Genomic DNA, 20,300 nt, shown 5'->3' with positions numbered 1-20,300 from the left:
GGGATAAACGATCCCCCTCGCTTCAAGAGAATGACCTGGCGCACTCAGCTCTCTTTCATGGTTCAATAGATCTCCTCTGTCATTGCAGTCAATAATACAGCGCTTTCTCTGCGCTTTCAAAGCACACATCAAGGGCATGGAGTGTACCTGCAGATTCTTCCAAACCAGACTGCATGCCTCTGCCTGAAAGCTAGCAGCCCCTTTGTCTTCGGGGTTCTGCACACTTTTAAACAATGACGGCCCGAGCAGTGAGGCATACTTAGCAACGCTGAAAAACAGTAGCCACATTCGCAGAGGGCTATGTCATCGCTACGGCTTGTGCCTCTTTATCTCATCAGCGTAGGCCTCTGCTGAGGGTTCAAAGGTTATCTAGATCGTTAGTGTTGTCTTCAAGGGGAGGATATCTGGGATCATTTCTCATTCAGTTTGTAATATGAACGATACTCAGTCACACTTTAGTAAGATTTATAAAACATCTAGAAATGTGTTTTTTTATGATTGTTAACCAGGAATAAGATGGGTTTTTTTATGACATCATCAGTGTAAAGCTTCATCAAGTACATAGTTTCTCATGAAATGTCACCATCAGCTCTTCTTAATGCAGTGCCATGTAGCCTGCCCCCTTGTTGACATCAAAACATAGTTATCTGAAGCCCTGAAGACAGGACACAGTGGGCCAGCACTGAGACAATGCCTTTCCTCCCCCACACAAACACAGGGAGGCTTAGCCGTTCAGGACTATTTATCTCACAAATACATTACCTGAATAGCATAGCCTTATAAGGCAGATGGCGTCCCATTGTCGTGCTAAAAAGAGATTTACTTTAATTGTTCTGACTGTTTTCTGAAATGAGGCAGGCTTTCCACCTTCCATAACAAAAGGCTACAATTTGGAGGGTATTTATATGTAATAATTAAGATATAATGACCCCACAGGTGATAATTTGCATGCATTCCTCTCTTTCAGGACTGACCTGCACTCTTTATATTTGTGCATCAAACGGCCATGTTTTCAAAACTATATACTTGGGTGGGTTCATACACACATACATACACACACACATACACACACACAGATATACACAGAGACGCACACACGCACACATACAGATACACACACACTTTTAGTTACAGAATGTACACAAAGTATACATTCATCAATTTTCTTTTTTGAAGTTTTTTTGAATACTCATTTTACACTGCAGTTGAACATTCTTTTTTGTATATAAATATCTAGTCTGTATGCCTAGTTCTGATGGAACTAATAAATATGAATCAAACAAACCAACAAAAAATGAACACTAGAATGTGAAAAAAAACAATCCTTTTTGCTCCAGTGGCTGCAACACCAACGACTCCTGCAGCTGTATCCAGGGTAAAAAGAAAACTGTTTAAAAGTATGCAGCTTTCAGAATTTCTTTATTTTATACAATATTTTACATTTATATATATTTCCAGTTTCATAAATACTGTTTGGGATCTTTCTTTGAAAGAATGAACACGACCTATAAGGTCAGATTACACCCACAGGGCATGGTCTCACGATTCAAACACAATCAAATACATGTTACAAATATCATGACGTAGTTCTCACATCAGTCAGCATGTTGAAACTGATTCAGACTCATCTTCTGGTCCTGCCACTTTCTACAGCAGCTCACAAGCCCAATATAGAGTCAATACAATCACACAGGTAACAAAGACAGACTTCTGTAAGCTGGAAGAGGATCCTGAAGCAGCCCCTATAGACACGTGCACATTGCCTTTAACACACTCTGGTGCAGAGATGTCTGCTTGCATTAACCTGTCTTATGTTGTGATTTCCACTTCCAAGAGGCTAAAGCCAAGTCCACACCACAGTGGTTTTACTAGCAGCTGATTTGTTTTGGCTTGGCTGCTATTTGCCAGCAGCTGCACAGAGCAAAGGTTCTGCTAGCGAGCCCCCAGCCCCATTCCAGATTGGCTGTTTTCTGAGATCAGCTATTTCAAGTGTCCGACATGCAGAGTCAGGGTTCAGTGCACTAAAGAACCCCTTGTGTTGCAGCTTCATGCTCTGCTGCTTCACAGCAAGGCACCGCAGCACAGTGGATGCTGCATTATCAAAAGCACAACTGTATGAGATGCAGGGTGGGGTCAGTTCTAGGAATGCCTCTGACTTCTGCGGCTTCCTTGAAGTGAAAGCAGCCTTGAAGAACGGAATGTATCACAACACCACAAAAATAAAACAGCAAAACAAATCTGAACAAAGATATTGTAGGCTGACACACACAGATCAAACAACCCCAGTGCAAAAACAAAAACAAAAACACACATCATAGAAATATATCATATTCAACACAAACACACATCATAGAAATATATCATATTCATTTCTTTCAAACATTCCTTTCCGTTTGTTATCCCTTCCCCTTGTGATCTTGTTTCTTCTTCATGCCGTTGCCCTGAAGCCAGCATCCTTCTTCACATAGATAGCAGAGTTAACATCTGGGATCAGATCACTGAAACCACTTCTGAATGACGCGAGGCTCCGCCCTGCAGGAATAAAAGAGCTCAATTAAACTTAATCACTGAGATGCACAAATGCAATTAAGTCTACGCTATGATCCAAAAATATGTTCAAAAGTGAAATACGCCTTTGAGTTCTTTGAGATTAAAGTTATGCTTCACTTATCAAAAGCTTTTTTTTTCTTTCTTTTTTTTTTTAAACAGTTGTGATTCTGTAAGTGATTGAATTCAGTGGGTGGCAGCCTCAGGAATTATAATTGCACTCACACTTAATACCCAAATCCTCTGATATGAGTTTCAAAAGACCCTCCGAAAGCCTCAGGCATTGTTTGGGAAAGTACAGAACAGTATGTGTACACGCACGCGCACACGCACGCACACACACACACACACACACACGCACACACACGCACGCACACACACACGCACACACACGCACGCACACACACACACACACGCATCCTTTGCTATCAACTACCAAGTTGGAATTTCTTTTACAAGGTGGAATTTCTCATGTACAAGGGTTGGATGAAGGGATTGATTTGTGTGACAAGGTAACCTGTATTGAGCCTACCTGTCCAGGTTCTGTGCTGATCCACAGTGAAGCCCTGGCACTGGGAGTGAGAGTTACAGATTCCTGCAGCCTCCTTCATGTCGTGAACAGACAGCAAACAGCTCTGCTGCTTGTAGGACGGCCAGCATTTGTAGTCGTTGCTTTCCTTCGTTCTAAATCCCTTTAATAATACGTAATCTGGAAGACGCAGGACAGAAGCACTTTTACAATCCAGTACGTGCGGTGCAATGTTAGCACCAAATCAATGCACGGTTTGATGCAAACAAAGACAAAGGTGCAATTAGGAACTTAGAGAAAAGAGATTCTTAGCAACAGCCACTATAACTGCAATGGTGTTGCATTCCATACTGGAGCGCAGATCTGTTCAAGTGTTTGGTGGGAAAAAGCTGAGAGACACCCCTGGAAAAACAACAACACTTCTGAGACTCACACTGTGCAAAAAAAATGTTTCAAATGTTTACCTTTTAATAAGGAAGATGACACGTTTTGCAAATATTGCCCAGACTTGTACAAATGCAAAATCTCTTGAAATGCTTCCAGCGTCTTGTTTATCCCGCTGCTCAGGTCCCCTTGAGGAATAGAAGACACAGAGCAGTTAGCTGTTTAATCCACGCTTCACTTGTGGAGGATGAAAGAGGTTGGAGACTGTGCTGCTTCTTACCTGTGGAATTCATAATCCCATCCAGAAGGGGCTGCAGCGTGGGGGGTGCACGGTGTGGCAGCAGATATGTGAAGAAATATCTGAAACATAAAGAGCCAGGAATCAACCACAAGCAGCCACAGCAATGAAACAACACAGATTCACAGCTCTGCAATAAGGGATAGACCTGCGTACTGTATCACATGTAGTGACTAGAGAATTATTCAAGCACTGTATACTGCTTTTGTGTTCAATGTAATTCAGTTCCTTTGCTGAAGGCCATTCTGTGCTCTACCACTTAATCCTTTCACCCCAACTATTTTAACCCAACCTGTATCTCCTGCTACAGGTTGCTGAGGGAATGTATTGGTCCCAGTGCTTTTTAAAAGGGAGCTGTGTGCATGGTGCAGTGGTTCTGATTCAGGTTTTAAAAGGGAGCTGTGTGCATGATGCAGTGGTTCTGATTCAGGTTTTAAAAGGGAGCAGTGTGCATGGTGCAGTGGTTCTGATTCAGGTTTTAAAAGGGAGCAGTGTGCATGGTGCAGTGGTTCTGATTCAGGTTTTAAAAGGGAGCTGTGTGCATGGTGCAGTGGTTCTGATTCAGGTTTTAAAAGGGAGCTGTGTGCATGGTGCAGTGGTTCTCTGTACCTGAACGCATTATAAAGGTTCCTCTTCTCGTTCAGCCCTCTGCACTGTCCGTCCGCGGAGCAGGGGGAGCTGAAGTTCCTGGTGGGAAACTGGAGCGTGCAGTCGCGGTCCTCCCTGCAGGACAGCTCCCCCGCCACGGCATCGTCGATATCGCTCAGCTTCAGCTCCCCGTCCACCACGACAAACTGACGAGGCTGGAAATCCAGGAGACACACCGAGCCAAGGGGAGAGCTGGCCAGGTAGTGGAGCAGCTTAACCAGACTCATGCAGACCTGGAGCAAGAAGCACAGAAAGAGACCTCTGTTAGAAACAGCAACACTACATTGAACAACAATGGTGCACTGATGATAGGCGTGCCACAGCAATCTCATACTGGATACATAGCAGTGCAGTGGTACTGGTGCTACACCCATACACAGGCATACACTTTTAATTGTATCCCATTGATTTATATCTGCTTGCTCATCCTGCAGAGCAGGCAGTGACACTTGGCAACATGCAGCCAGACCCTCAGAGCATGGCCCCCGTAGTGCTGCCAGCATTATGCTGTATTCCAGTTTGCAGCGTGAATTCAACCCTTTCACACACACACACACACACACACACGCACGCACGCACACACGCACAGACACACACACATGCACGCACGCACGCACGCACACACACACACACACATCTGCCATTGCGTGTAGCCTTTACACATAAAAAAAATAAAGATTTACAAAGCTTACAAGCTGGTATGAAAAAAACAGGATTGTCCTGCCAGTGTTCTGCGTGCTGCAGCAGGACTAGTCCTTTTGCAGGCTCTAATGCTCCAGCCCCACCCCCCAGGACTAGTCCCTTTGCAGGCTCTGATGCTCCAGCCCCCAGGTCTGCTCAGTGGGGAGCCCGTGGCTGCTGATTGAACCCCTGTCTCTGCTGTCTTACCCGAAAGCGCTCTTCCCAGGGGGTCTGCAGGAGCTGAATCATCTCCAGTGGGGAGCCCAACTCCAGCACTGCGCTGACCCTCACCCCCGGGTCACTCGTATAGCAATGGCCTTGGAGCTGTGAGAGGGAGAGGAGGAGAAACAGAGAAGCTCAGTCTCAGCACATGCCTTTGTAAACTAGAATAAACCAAAACCACAGTACTGCTATAGCTAAGAGTATAGACATTTCACAGTATTCATCTATCCCCATGGCATTAGCAGGATGCTATAAATATTAGTGGTGACATACAGCAATGCCACACGTCTCCTTAAGTGTCCCTGTGCGGATGGCAGAGTTTGTTGCATTTTATCAAAGTTTGAAATGTAGTTTTGAGGTGATCAAAGTCTTCTTGCTATATGCGCGTCTTGTCAACATGCGCAGCGCCACACTGCAGTAATGCAGTACTGTGTGTGAAAAGGAGGGCGTATGCGTGGAACAAAGCCATCCTGGTATTCTGCTATGTTATTTATATTAGTGTCTAGTTCATTTAAAGTTGCCATTCAAGCAATGAGATGAAAAGCAATTTAAAAAGTGCAAAGATACACAGCGTGTTTACGGGGTTTCTTGTTTTTAAATTAATGCGCTTCTGTTATTTACTTTGCTCACTGTCTTTGTGTGCCTGGTGTGAGTGTTATTAAGCAGGAGCTGTGGCGCTAATTCAATCGGGCAGGATTCGTTAATAACATTTAAATATAGAAATACAGTCTTAAATTAAATAACGTCTTTAATATAAAAAATAAAACACCTTGAACAAAAAACAATAATAATTGTTTTGTAAAGCCGCTGTTCGGAGCCTATGATGTCAGACACCCTTTGACACTTAATTGTCACTTTGTGACATCTTTACCATCGTGCAGTCGACCCGCAGCCCCACTGAATGACATTGAACTCGGAAGTGTTAAAAAAAAGGTGTTTTTAAACTCGCGAGATGTATATTCGACTCCTAAATGGTTTTGGTCTCTGGTTAACATCTGTCAGAAAAGTTCAGTCTTGTGTGCACGGATGAAGCCGACACAGTCTCCGTTACTTCACACCGCAGACCTTACCTTGACGACATTAGGGTGCTGCAGTCTTTGCAACAGCACAATCTCTTTGATGAGTTTGTAGGACACCAGTCTGTAGCAGCCCTCCACGTCTCCAAACCCCTCCACGCAGCGCTTCATGTCAACCCCTTGTGGGTTCACGGATTTCAGCGCCACAGCCGTGCCGTTTGGTAAAACCCCTTTTAATACAAGCTTTGTGTAGCCCGATCCGAGGAACTCAAAGTGACTCATGGAGCGCAGCTCCTCGCATCCGGCAGCAGCAGCAGCAGCGCTGACGGCTCCTGTGCTGAGGACTTTCACATGCACTTTGTCTATCTTCTCAAGGGTCCTTGAAAAGGTATCGTCTTCCAGCCCCAAGCCGCGACCCGCCGGTCCCTTTCGGTATGTCAATGAAAAGCCCCAGGCGGAGCCAGTATAGTACCGCAGGAGTCCCCTGTGCCTCTCCTTGATTTCACTCAGTAAGGCATTACGCTGCGAGACCCCGACGGAGTTGAATTTTCCATTGTTAAAATCCCTCTCACGTAAACGCACATATCCGTTATCCATGGAAACCTTGGCGGCGAGAAGGAAGACGAGGACGGTAAGTGCTGCGGAGGTCAGAGCGATGCTTAGGCTGTGCTGCATTGCGAGGAGTGTGTTGTTATTAATAATACTGTCCCGAGCGGGTGCAGATGTTTTCACTGCACTCTGGCTGTAACAGTACACGCCTGATATGCGAGCGGCTGCAGCTGAGCCCCGTGTCAGGAGACTCGCATGTATACCATCCGTGGAGCCATTCACTAACACGCCCTACAAACGGGCGGGTCTCTTCAATGAACTCCACGCTAAACCACACCTTCTCATAGCGATTTCCATTTCCAAGGATGGAGCCGTCCACCCCCCGGCGACTGGATTTTGTTAATTTTGCAGTTGCATTAACCACGCAGAACTGTGAGCGCATAGACACGAGCGATCCAGGGCAGCCTGCTTTTTGGTCTAACTTGAACACATTTCGTTTTTCTTTTGACACCACGCTACGCAAGACCAGTAAACAAAGGTTATAAATAAATACATATAAATAAATGTATCGTACAAGACTGCAGGATAGATAGAAATCATTGCGCTGAACTGGGCGTTTAGCGGGGCGGTGTTATTTGAACGAGCAGGCACTTACTAAGTGATTTATTATCTTGGTTTTATGAGTCTGTTCTCACCAAGGTGAGTTCGTAAAACAGACGGATTCCAGGCCGATTAGCACCGAATACGGCACAGGACGCGTGCCGGTGGCATTGCCTGATGCTGCAGTCTGGTAAAGCGAACCTGCATTTTAAATAGATCATGCGAACCGTCACCATTATCCATTTAGTAATATACATCTTCTATATCATTATATAATAAAACAGAACTATGCAGTTGCGGACTGCAATGTTTGTAGTTCGAGTGTGGTTTAAGGTGAGTTTAACACAAGCTGAGCCGCACTGTAAATACAGTGTCCTCATTACATTAAGCTCAATGCAATGTGTAGTCAATAGAGAATGTGTCGCTCTTTTCTGTTGCATATATCACTTTGCATAAAACTCATCAATGCTCAACAGCAGCCCCGTTCACGAGACAATCGCTCGAGCCGGGGGGTGCTGCCCTAAATGCCCTTTCTTGCATCGCACCGTAATGGGTTAAGATTAAAAGGGTGACAATTGAATTCACAGAACGCCCAAACCACTGGAGACACGTATGCTAATTCTCTTCTTGAGATTATCTGGTGATAATTACACTACAAAAACTGTTTGCAGTACGGTAAAGATTTGAAAGCAGTGTATACGCTTCAGAGCAGGAAAGGGTCCGTTTGCCTCACGTAGCTGCACAATGGCAAACATGTTTCAAGGGGTGACATGACGTCTGTGTCCCTGTATATTACACGTATGTTATAAACTGTGTCCCTTCTGAAAGTGTCGCCTAGTAAAGGCATGACAAGGCGTAAAGCATAGGGACAGCATGGCAAAGCATAGGGACACTTTGTTAGGTCCAGACAGCATATTACAAAAAACAACAACATGGCAAACCATGGGAGAGTGTGGTTTATATACAGATAACAACATGGCAAACCATGGGAGAGTGTGGTTTATATACAGATAACAACATGGCAGACCATGGGAGAGTGTGGTTTATATACAGATAACGATGGGGAAGGCGAGGGGAACTTACTGGGCAATACAAATGCATTCATCTTGAGAAATGTAATGATATCTACCCATAGTGAACACAGAGTACACAGACACCCTTTTTCAAAACCTTTATATTTAAAGTGACGTGTAACACAGTGCATTTAAAGTGACGTGTAAGACAGTGCATTTAAAGTGACGTGTAAGACAGTGCATTTCAAGTGATGTGTAAGACAGTGCATTTAAAGTGACGTGTAAGACAGTGCATTTCAAGTGACGTGTAAGACAGTGCATTTCAAGTGACGTGTAAGACAGTGCATTTCAAGTGATGTGTAAGACAGTGCATTTAAAGTGACGTGTAAGACAGTGCATTTAAAGTGACGTGTAAGACAGTGCATTTAAAGTGACGTGTAAGACAGTGCATTTCAAGTGACGTGTAAGACAGTGCATTTAAAGTGACGTGTAAGACAGTGCATTTAAAGTGACGTGTAAGACAGTGCATTTAAAGTGACGTGTAAGACAGTGCATTTAAAGTGACGTGTAAGACAGTGCATTTAAAGTGACGTGTAAGACAGGACTGACTACTAAGACTTTCAAGTGTAAGAATTGGAATAAACCCTATTCTGATTTCAAATGCAAGTATGTTGGTTAATGATTCGGAACTTAATGAACGCATCTAACAATATACACACTTCAAAATGAATTGATGAACATTGAAGTTGACATTATTATTATTATTATTATTATTATTATTATTATTATTATTATTATTATTATAGATTTTGCACTTAGCTCTATGTAGGTAACACACACAAGACCGAATTGTTAGGCAAACAGCGACGTCTAGTGGTACATCCACCACAGTGTTCTTTGTGTGGCGCCCCAGGTAAAAACAACACGTGTCTCAGCTGACAGATCATTCAAAATTAAATTACCAAAAACTAAAAGTGCAATGTAGCTAAACAATCTTGAAACTCAACAGCGACCTCTACTGGTTTCCAGGCAGCATTGTTCTGTTTTAAATACATATTCTCTTTTCACACGCATTTTAAATACAGCTTTTTCTATTAACGAATATTTATCTATATAAAAAAAATGTTTGTAAATAGGAAAGAAAAATAACAAACAAAAGAAGACTGTGTTTCGCTATGTTGCCCAGGCTGAGCTGCAGTGTCTATTCACCGGCGCAATCCCACTACTGAGCGGCACGGGGGCTTTGACCTGCTCCGTTCCCGACCTGGGCCGGTTCACCCCTCTTTATGCGACCTGGAGGACCCGGGCTCCCCCGAGAGCACCATGTCGATACCGCTCTTAGTGCGGACACCGGATCGGCACAGCTCACTGCAGCCCAGCGCTCCCGAGCTCAAGCGATCCGCCAGCCTCAGCCTCCCGAGCAGCGTGGATTACAGGCGCACGCCACCGCGCCCGGCGAGAAGCGAGGCGGCACTTTAAACGCAAATCCAGCGAAGCGGTGACGTCAGACGTGTACAATTCCGCCCCCTAGCGCGAAGGCGATGGAGCTACACTATAATGATTTCGGTCATTTAAAAACGCGGAGAAAGGAAGAACAGCAGGCTTTCCGTAGCCCGACGCGCCTGCGTGTGGATTCTCTCTCTCTTTGGCCAGTCAGAAGTTTGAAACAGTGACCCTGTGAAGCTGAATTAACTGGATGTGTTATTACCGTCACCATGAAGTCAAGATTCAACACCGTGGATATCAGAGCTGTCATTGCGGAGCTCAGTAGCAGGTAATTGACCCTGCAGATCAGTGTTGTGACAGCCCGCACCCCGCACCCCGCTTACCCGGCAGGTGATTTTAAAGTTAGGGGCACGCTGTCCGTGCGTGTGGTGCAGGAGAGGCGTGTGTGTAATACATTTTATAAATGCTGCTGCCATTGCCATTGCTAATCCAGTTTCGCATTATCCCAACAGCATTTCTGTCCCGTCGCCTTAATCAGACTATAATCAGATATTTGTAATCGGTTTAATATTTATGTGTTCGGCACCCTTATTTTTAAATTAAACTGCTGCAGTGTAATGCTTTCACACAATGTCTGTGACTGTGTTTGCTGTAAATTCTTTTGACCGGTTTTCACAGCTTGCTTGGAATGAGAGTGAACAACGTCTACGATATAGACACCAAGACTTACCTCATCCGACTGCAAAAGTAAGTGTTGAGTTTATCGCGACATTACGACCTGGACTAGCCAGGCCACTGTATATATGTGTTAGAGTCCAGCGTCACTGTGTACTGTATATATGTGTTACAGTCCAGCGTCACTGTGTACTGTATATATGTGTTAGAGTCCAGCGTCACTGTGTACTGTATATATGTGTTAGAGTCCAGCGTCACTGTGTACTGTATATATGTGTTACAGTCCAGCGTCACTGTGTACTGTATATATGTGTTACAGTCCAGCGTCACTGTGTACTGTATATATGTGTTAGAGTCCAGCATCACTGTGTACTGTATATATGTGTTAGAGTCCAGCGTCACTGTGTACTGTATATATGTGTTAGAGTCCAGCGTCACTGTGTACTGTATATATGTGTTACAGTCCAGCGTCACTGTGTACTGTATATATGTGTTAGAGTCCAGCGTCACTGTGTACTGTATATATGTGTTAGAGTCCAGCATCACTGTGTACTGTATATATGTGTTAGAGTCCAGCGTCACTGTGTACTGTATATATGTGTTACAGTCCAGCGTCACTGTGTACTGTATATATGTGTTAGAGTCCAGCGTCACTGTGTACTGTATATATGTGTTAGAGTCCAGCATCACTGTGTACTGTATATATGTGTTAGAGTCCAGCATCACTGTGTACTGTATATATGTGTTAGAGTCCAGCGTCACTGTGTACTGTATATATGTGTTAGAGTCCAGCGTCACTGTGTACTGTATATATGTGTTAGAGTCCAGCGTCACTGTGTACTGTATATATGTGTTAGAGTCCAGCGTCACTGTGTACTGTATATATGTGTTACAGTCCAGCGTCACTGTGTACTGTATATATGTGTTAGAGTCCAGCGTCACTGTGTACTGTATATATGTGTTAGAGTCCAGCGTCGCGGTGTACTGTAATGAACGAGATTCAGGGAGTGGGGTTGTGAACAGACACGCTCACAGCCCCACTCCCTGAGTCCTGCAGACTGCATGGATAACACCTTCACAACACCACCGAGATCCAGGGATGTAACCCGCAGTCTAGAGCAACGGGAGCTCCTTCAGGCTTTACTGTGAGCTGGATCGTACACGTCTGAGCTTGCTGGCTCTAACGTGTGTCTAAACGCACAGTGAAACCGAGAATGGTTCAGGCTGGGAGATGGGAGTGGTGTTATTTACAGACTTCCATTCCTGTTCTACCATTTGGACCTTTTTGGACTTTGCAGGCCTTCATCACAAAACTTGAAGGACTGTTTTGCTCTTTCAAGGAATGTTTTATTTCAGACTTCTTTTTTAATTCCATTTTGATAACATTTTAGAGGTCAATAATGAGACTTGACTCAAGTACAACAACAACATCATACTAATAATAATAATAATAACATTGACACATGGTAGATGTTCAAAATAAAATACTCTGTCTATCTGTATTTGCATAACAGAGGAAGATCATGTTGACCCCCATGTTGGTGTGTTTGATTTGCAGGCCGGACTCCAAAGCTGTTCTTCTGCTTGAGTCTGGGATCAGGATTCACACGACAGAGTTCGAATGGCCCAAGAACATGATGCCTTCAGGCTTTGCCATGAAAGTAAACTGAAGATTCGTCTGATAAGATGTTTGTTTGTTCACGTGCTGTTGGAGATCAGTTCTGGCTTGCGTATTTATTACAGTTAGGGTGACCACATGACCATGTTCACCGGGACAGTTCAGGGTTCCTCACACCCATTCCAACGCATTCTGCTCGGTATAGTCCTGTTTCTCTTCAACAAATAAGACAAGCCACATGTAAAACATACCAGAATGCAGTGCGGTGGAACCTGAATACCCTGAGCTGTCCCAGGCTCTGAACACGGAGCCATGTGGTCACCCTAATTCCAATGCATGTGCCGTTCTGACTGAAGCCAGGTGAGAGTTGTGCTTGCTGCAGGACCTCTCTGTGAGCTTCCCAGATATTTTCTCTTTTTTATTCTGATATTTTCTTCGTAGTGCCGCAAGCACCTGAAGTCCCGCCGACTGGTGTGTGTGAAGCAGCTGGGAGTCGACCGCATCGTTGACTTTCAGTTCGGCTCAGACGAAGCTGCCTATCACCTGATTGTTGAGCTGTACGACAGGGTGAGACTCTGCAAGCCTGAACCATCAATGCAATCAGTCTGCAAGTAATAGCCTGCAACTTCCTAGGACTGCACATTTCAGATTGGCTAGGGTGACCACGTGACTCCATGTACAGAAGGACAGTTCAGGCTGTTCAATTCACACCCCAGTGCATTCTGGTAAGTGGAGTCCTGCTGTGAAAGGCACCTGAGACAGGTACACCAGAATGCATTGCAATGCGAGTTGAAAAGCCTGACCTGTCCCATACTGTCCGAGTGCACGTGGATTCATGCGGTAACCCTGAGACTGGCAGGATTGTCTGTGCCGTCAGCGTGCTGGAGTGACGTGTTGTCGTTGGGTGTGTTTGCAGGGGAATATCGTTCTCACAGACCACGAGTACACCATTCTGAACCTGCTGAGGTTTCGAACAGCAGAGGCAGAAGACGTGAAGATTGCTGTGAGGGAGCGCTACCCTGTGGAAAACGCCAAAGCAGCCCAGCCTCTGATGAGCCTGGGGAGGTATTGTTGTTTGGAAGCAGCTGTTATTCAGGGGATTCACGCGCTGCTTGTTCAGTCTGGAGGATTCTCTTCCACGTCTTTAGCTCTTGATTTAAAGGGAATCGCTCCGTTTTAGTTCTGACATCCAGATTTCATACTTTCAGAGAAAGACTGTCTGGGTTTAACTGTGCAAAAAGCAAAAACATTTGAAGAATGATTTTTATAAAGTGCCGTTGCCATGCTTATTATTGTGCTATTGTGCTCTATAATTACAACTCAAATTCCAGTGCATTTTTCTAACACACTTTTTTATTTTTTTCAAACTTACTGAAAGTGCATAGACTGATAATGAAAATAATATAAGTACCTGTTTGGCACGAAGTCCCATTTGGCAGTAGACTGAGAGAGTCACAAGGTCATACCACTGCTGTTACTCGGAGGCTCTGAATAATGAAAAGATCATGACAGTAATTAGGATTTCTCTCTCTTATGTTTTTTTCAAGGCTTACAGAAATATTGTCGAATGCACCGCAGGGTGAACAGCTCAAGAGGATCCTTAATCCACATCTTCGTGAGTTTGCTGTGCCTGGTTGTTTTTGAGGATACAGAGAAGCTCTAGTATTTCTTGATGAATGTGGTTGGTAGGCTGGACAGTGAATCCAATGTTAACCCACAGCTTTAAAAGAATGATCTGTTTCTTTAAACAGGAGTCCTGTACAGGATATCATTGTCATTGCACGCATCCATTTCAATCAGTGTTAGTTTTATCATTATAAATCCCACACAGCAGGTATTTGGGGGACCCATGATTCATTATACAGTACTGTTAGTAGAGGTATTGCATGTTCTGTGTGGTCTGTGTGGTCCAGTGGTTAAAGAAAAGGGCTTGTAACCAGGAGGTCCCCGGTTCAAATCCCACCTCAGCCACTGACTCATTGTGTGACCCTGAGCAAGTCACTTAACCTCCTTGTGCTCCGTCTTTCGGGTGAGACATAGTTGTAAGTGACTCTGCAGCTGATGCATAGTTCACACACCTTAGTCTCTGTACTTCGCCTTGGATAAAGGCGTCTGCTAAATAAATTAATAATAATAATAATGTTCTAAACCCTATGCTGACTTATATGGGTGCAGGGACTTGTGCAAAGTGACGATGAAGGGTTAACACAGAGCTATTGCAGTGGTGAAGCGACGGTGAAGGGTTAACACAAAGCTATTGCAGTGGTGAAGTGACGATGAAGGGTTAACACAGAGCTATTGCAGTGGTGAAGTGACGATGAAGGGTTAACACAGAGCTATTGCAGTGGTGAAGTGACGATGAAGGGTTAACACAGAGCTATTGCAGTAGTGAAGTGACGATGAAGGGTTAACACAGAGCTATTGCAGTGGTGAAGTGACGATGAAGGGTTAACACAGAGCTATTGCAGTGGTGAAGTGACGATGAAGGGTTAACACAGAGCTATTGCAGTGGTGAAGTGACGATGAAGGGTTAACACAGAGCTATTGCAGTGGTGAAGTGACGATGAAGGGTTAACACAGAGCTATTGCAGTGGTGAAGTGACGATGAAGGGTTAACACAGAGCTATTGCAGTGGTGAAGTGACGATGAAGGGTTAACACAGAGCTATTGCAGTGGTGAAGTGACGATGAAGGGTTAACACAGAGCTATTGCAGTGGTGAAGTGACGATGAAGGGTTAACACAGAGCTATTGCAGTGGTGAAGCGATACAGTATGTTTGAAATGTGATATTGGTGAATTGATGGTTTTATTTCCATTTTTCTGGTTTTCAGCGTACGGCTCCACTTTAATTGAACACTGCCTGATTGGAGCTGGGTTCTCTGGCTTTGTCAAGATAGATGCCCAGTTTGACATCTCTCAAGGTAATGCATGTGTTGTCTGTTTTGATCATCTGTAATTTATAAACGTTTTGTTTTTTTTACAATAAATGCATAGTAAAGCGTAATAAAGCATGGTAAAGAATAGCAAGGTATGGTAAAGCTTTTTACTAAACATGACAAACCAGGGTAAACGATGGTAAATGCACAGTATAACCAAGAAAAAGAAATGCAAAGACATCATGGTAAACTTTCTATAAGGGGATGTATACTCTAGAACACTAGAACTAAACAGAAACACTTCAGTGAGAATCAATGAAAACACAAACCGCATGCAGCAAGCGCACCTCTGATTGAAGACGGGGTTTTGTGTTTCAGAGGGGCGGAAGGTACTGGCTGCTCTGCAGAAGGCAGAGGAGTTCATGGAGAGCACTGCTGACTTTCAAGGAAAGGTACTGGCTCCTGCTCTGCAATGTTTGCTCCAAGCACCCGACTGGAGCTTGTGTGTCTCCAACACACAGAATGGTTTTTTAAGTGAATCTGTAGCTGAACACTGTATTTTTTTGTGTCTATCTGTGCATGCATTGTATGTTTAGAAGTGTTCTGTGGATGCCTCTAATCAAGTTGAGAGTGTATTTCTCGTACACTGTGTCAGGGGGTCTGTCATGCAAAGTGTTAGAGAAAGTACACGCTCAGCTTGATTAGAGGCAGCCACTGAAATAAAAGCACGGAATCTGTTTCTATAGAAGCTGCTGTGGTTTGCCTCTTTAAAAGGCTCTGTCGTTGGCACGGAGTGCGAGATCTGCATGTGAAGTTGCTGCTGATAGGTCCCAATTGGGATGTGAATTGTGATCTAGATTGACTTTCATGACGCTTGCTGTATGCTGCTGTTCACACATTACAGGGCTATATAATACAGAAACGGGAGAAGAAGCCCAGTTTGGACCTGGACAAGCCTCCTGAAGAACTGCTCACGTAAGCATCCCCTGGAAGTCTATCCCACACAGTACTGTTCTGTAAACACCAGAGACTGAGGGTTGGTCGGGGCGTTCTCTGTGACAGCAGGGCACAGGAGCACAGCACACAACAGGGCTGTTTGGATAATCCGAGCTCTGCTGTACTGCTGTGCCCATGCTTGCGAAGTCCAGGGCAGGTTATTGACGCACTTTGTTGTAACGTTGCTACATCCACTGAAATAGGTTTGTAAACGATAGGGCAATATTACTAAAGTGTATTTTTATCATCTAAGAAATATCGCCAAATTGAGAAGTATTCTTTCCCATTCAGATACGGAGAGATTGATGCATGCTTTTGTATCTTCTAGAATTGATTATTGTAATGCCCTATTCTCTGGTACTCATAGCCATGTTGTATCTCGACTGCAACTTATACAAAATGCTGCAGCTAGAATCTGAACCGGGACTAAGAGACAAGATCACATTACTCCTGTGCTAGCATCTCTGCACTGGCTTCCGGTCCCATTCAGGATAGATTGTGAAAGGTGCTATATTAAAAATAAAGCATAATTATTATTCTATTAAGGTCCTCTGCTTGTTAGATTATTGAAACTGACCCTGTGCTCTATTTCTTGCAGGTATGAGGAGTTCCACCCATTTTATTTTGCACAGCATTCGAAGAGCCCATGTGTGGAGTTTGACTCTTTTGACAAGGTCTGTACGATGTTGAGGTGCATTGCTAGCAAGGCTGAGCTGACCAGGAGATCTCTCGGCGACTGAGCTGACCAGGAGATCTCTCGGCGGCTGAGCTGACCAGGAGATCTCTCGGCAGCTGAGCTGACCAGGAGATCTCTCGGCGGCTGTGCTGACCAGGAGATCTCTCGGCGGCTGTGCTGACCAGGAGATCTCTCGGCGGCTGAGCTGACCAGGAGATCTCTCGGCGGCTGAGCTGACCAGGAGATCTCTCGGCGGCTGAGCTGACCAGGAGATCTCTCGGCGGCTGAGCTGACCAGGAGATCTCTCGGCGGCTGAGCTGACCAGGAGATCTCTCGGCGGCTGAGCTGACCAGGAGATCTCTCGGCGGCTGTGCTGACCAGGAGATCTCTCGGCGGCTGAGCTGACCAGGAGATCTCTCGGCGGCTGTGCTGACCAGGAGATCTCTCGGCGGCTGTGCTGACCAGGAGATCTCTCGGCGGCTGTGCTGACCAGGAGATCTCTCGGCGGCTGTGCTGACCAGGAGATCTCTCGCCGGCTGTGCTGACCAGGAGATCTCTCGCCGGCTGTGCTGACCAGGAGATCTCTCGCCGGCTGTGCTGACCAGGAGATCTCTCGGTGGCTGAGCTGACCAGGAGATCTCTCGCCGGGCTGAGCTGACCAGGAGATCTCTCGGCGGCTGTGCTGACCAGGAGATCTCTCGGCGGCTGAGCTGACCAGGAGATCTCTCGCCGGGCTGAGCTGACCAGGAGATCTCTCGGTGGCTGAGCTGACCAGGAGATCTCTCGCCGGGCTGAGCTGACCAGGAGATCTCTCGCCGGGCTGAGCTGACCAGGAGCTCTCTCAGCGGCTGAGCTGACCAGGAGATCTCTCGCCGGGCTGAGCTGACCAGGAGATCTCTCGCCGGGCTGAGCTGACCAGGAGATCTCTCGGTGGCTGAGCTGACCAGGAGATCTCTCGGTGGCTGAGCTGACCAGGAGATCTCTCGCCGGGCTGAGCTGACCAGGAGATCTCTCAGCGGCTGAGCTGACCAGGAGATCTCTCGCCGGGCTGAGCTGACCAGGAGATCTCTCGCCGGGCTGAGCTGACCAGGAGATCTCTCGGTGGCTGAGCTGACCAGGAGATCTCTCGCCGGGCTGAGCTGACCAGGAGATCTCTCAGTGGCTGAGCTGACCAGGAGATCTCTCGGCGGCTGTGCTGACCAGGAGATCTCTCGGTGGCTGAGCTGACCCGCGCTTCTATTTTCTGTTTTCTAGGCCGTCGATGAATTTTACTCCAAAATGGAAAGCCAGAAGATCGACGTGAAGGCTCTTCATCAGGAGAAGCAGGCCTTGAGAAAGCTGGACAATGTCCGCAAGGATCACATGCAAAGACTAGACTCCCTTCACCAGGCCCAGGTAAAACGGGAAGAAAAACTGTCTCCTCCTCCTGGTATTTTTCTAATTTCGATCCCTGAAGTGTTTTGTTTTTTTCTCTCTAGCTATCCTCCTTTTGTTTTTGTTCTAACTGTAAAGTGTGTATATATATTTTTCTACATGACCCCCCCAAAAAAAGACATTGTTTGTGGCCCGGCATGGCTCGTCACACACTGCAGCTGAAAGACACGCAGGGAACGGGAGCTCCCTTATGGTTGTTTTATTATCCTTTTCAGAATAAAACTTTATTAATGACTTTGGCAGTTTCACATTAATATAATATAGAAGTAAAACATGTATAACATTTATAGCAAGTACAATTTCGATCAGGCTCTACAACAACAGCAACAAAACAAACGTTTTTTATCTATATATACCTCAAGAAAGCATATTACAAGTGAATCAATCACTCCCCAGTTCATGAGAAACAGATCTCTGTGTGGTGAGAGAAACGGGAGCAGCCAAATCTTACAAGTTTTATTTCATGGCCCTCCACCTCCTCTTACATATATGTACATATTTCAATGGAATGATATTTTCCTTTGAGATCTGTTTGTACAAGGCCAGTTATTACACGCTATAGTAAGTGCTCCATGTCTTGTCTGAACCTCAGGAAGTGGACAGGCTGAAGGGGGAGCTGGTGGAGATGAACCTCGACATGGTGGACAGGGCCATCCAGGTGGTGCGCAGCGCTCTGGCCAATCAGGTGGACTGGGCTGAGATCGGCCTCATCGTGAAGGAGGCGCAGGAGCAGGGAGACCCCGTCGCATGTGCCGTCAAGGAACTCAAGCTGGACACCAACCACATCTCCATGCTGCTCCAGTACGTGTAACACCCTCTCTCAGGGCTCTATCCAGCCACATCTCCATGCTGCTCCAGTACGTGTGTAACACCCTCTCTCAGGGCTCTATCCAGCCACATCTCCATGCTGCTCCAGTACGTGTGTAACACCCTCTCTCAGGGCTCTATCCAGCCACATCTACATGCTGCTCCAGTACGTGTGTAACACCCTCTCAGGGCTCTATCCAGCCACATCTCCATGCTGCTCCAGTACGTGTGTAACACCCTCTCTCAGGGCTCTATCCAGCCACATCTCCATGCTGCTCCAGTACGTGTAACACCCTCTCTCAGGGCTCTATCCAGCCACATCTCCATGCTGCTCCAGTACGTGTAACACCCTCTCTCAGGGCTCTATCCAGCCACATCTCCATGCTGCTCCAGTACGTGTGTAACACCCTCTCTCAGGGCTCTATCCAGCCACATCTCCATGCTGCTCCAGTACGTGTAACACCCTCTCTCAGGGCTCTATCCAGCCACATCTCCATGCTGCTCCAGTACGTGTGTAACACCCTCTCTCAGGGCTCTATCCAGCCACATCTCCATGCTGCTCCAGTACGTGTGTAACACCCTCTCTCAGGGCTCTATCCAGCCACATCTCCATGCTGCTCCAGTACGTGTGTAACACCCTCTCTCAGGGCTCTATCCAGCCACATCTCCATGCTGCTCCAGTACGTGTGTAACACCCTCTCTCAGGGCTCTATCCAGCCACATCTCCATGCTGCTCCAGTACATGTGTAACACCCTCTCTCAGGGCTCTATCCAGCCACATCTCCATGCTGCTCCAGTACGTGTGTAACACCCTCTCTCAGGGCTCTATCCAGCCACATCTCCATGCTGCTCCAGTACGTGTAACACCCTCTCTCAGGGCTCTATCCAGCCACATCTCCATGCTGCTGCAGTACGTGTAACACCCTCTCTCAGGGCTCTATCCAGCCACATCTCCATGCTGCTCCAGTACGTGTAACACCCTCTCTCAGGGCTCTACCCAGCCACATCTCCATGCTGCTCCAGTACGTGTAACACCCTCTCTCAGGGCTCTATCCAGCCACATCTCCATGCTGCTGCAGTACGTGTAACACCCTCTCTCAGGGCTCTATCCAGCCACATCTCCATGCTGCTCCAGTACGTGTAACACCCTCTCTCAGGGCTCTATCCAGCCACATCTCCATGCTGCTCCAGTACGTGTAACACCCTCTCTCAGGGCTCTATCCAGCCACATCTCCATGCTGCTCCAGTACGTGTGTAACACCCTCTCTCAGGGCTCTATCCAGCC

At 46.1% G+C, this 20,300-nt stretch overlaps 2 protein-coding genes across 2 annotated transcripts in view; one reads left to right on the top strand and one right to left on the bottom strand.

The window, feature by feature from the left end:
• Positions 1-2,185: 2,185 nt before the first annotated feature.
• LOC117973885 (extracellular tyrosine-protein kinase PKDCC-like) lies at positions 2,186-7,684 on the bottom strand. The gene is made up of 7 exons (XM_058988120.1): positions 6,380-7,684; positions 5,295-5,411; positions 4,368-4,639; positions 3,741-3,820; positions 3,541-3,648; positions 3,080-3,256; positions 2,186-2,532 (listed from the first exon to the last, which is right to left on the bottom strand). The coding sequence occupies exons 1-7, from the start codon at positions 6,998-7,000 to the stop codon at positions 2,429-2,431; spliced, it is 1,479 nt and encodes a 492-aa protein (XP_058844103.1). The 5' UTR covers positions 7,001-7,684; the 3' UTR covers positions 2,186-2,428.
• A 2,404-nt stretch (positions 7,685-10,088) lies between these two features.
• The window catches only part of LOC131697646 (ribosome quality control complex subunit NEMF-like), a 34,967-nt gene continuing 24,755 nt past the window's right edge, over positions 10,089-20,300 (top strand). The window contains exons 1-12 of the mRNA XM_058988097.1: positions 10,089-10,261; positions 10,612-10,680; positions 12,167-12,269; positions 12,668-12,793; positions 13,143-13,291; positions 13,774-13,841; positions 15,058-15,147; positions 15,481-15,554; positions 16,007-16,077; positions 16,697-16,772; positions 18,029-18,169; positions 18,801-19,009. Coding sequence (XP_058844080.1) covers positions 10,203-10,261; positions 10,612-10,680; positions 12,167-12,269; positions 12,668-12,793; positions 13,143-13,291; positions 13,774-13,841; positions 15,058-15,147; positions 15,481-15,554; positions 16,007-16,077; positions 16,697-16,772; positions 18,029-18,169; positions 18,801-19,009 — 1,235 coding nt within the window. The 5' untranslated portion in view covers positions 10,089-10,202. The remainder of the gene's footprint in view (positions 10,262-10,611; positions 10,681-12,166; positions 12,270-12,667; positions 12,794-13,142; positions 13,292-13,773; positions 13,842-15,057; positions 15,148-15,480; positions 15,555-16,006; positions 16,078-16,696; positions 16,773-18,028; positions 18,170-18,800; positions 19,010-20,300) is intronic.

The sequence above is a fragment of the Acipenser ruthenus genome, chromosome 15, assembly GCF_902713425.1.
Source record: "Acipenser ruthenus chromosome 15, fAciRut3.2 maternal haplotype, whole genome shotgun sequence".
Taxonomy (NCBI): Eukaryota; Metazoa; Chordata; class Actinopteri; order Acipenseriformes; family Acipenseridae; genus Acipenser; species Acipenser ruthenus.
Note: the sequence above shows the minus strand (reverse complement) of the source record. Positions and strands in the feature narration are given on the sequence as shown.

Bases quoted from the DNA above. Each gene is read 5' to 3' on its own strand.
- LOC117973885 (XM_058988120.1), bottom strand. From the start codon at position 7,000: ATGCAGCACAGCCTAAGCATCGCTCTGACCTCCGCAGCACTTACCGTC. The intron at 4,640-5,294 runs GTAAGACAGCAG...TTCTTGCTCCAG, and splicing joins CCTGGGAAGAGCGCTTTCGG to GTCTGCATGAGTCTGGTTAA. The intron at 2,533-3,079 runs GTAGGCTCAATA...TTATTCCTGCAG, and splicing joins TCAGCACAGAACCTGGACAG to GGCGGAGCCTCGCGTCATTC.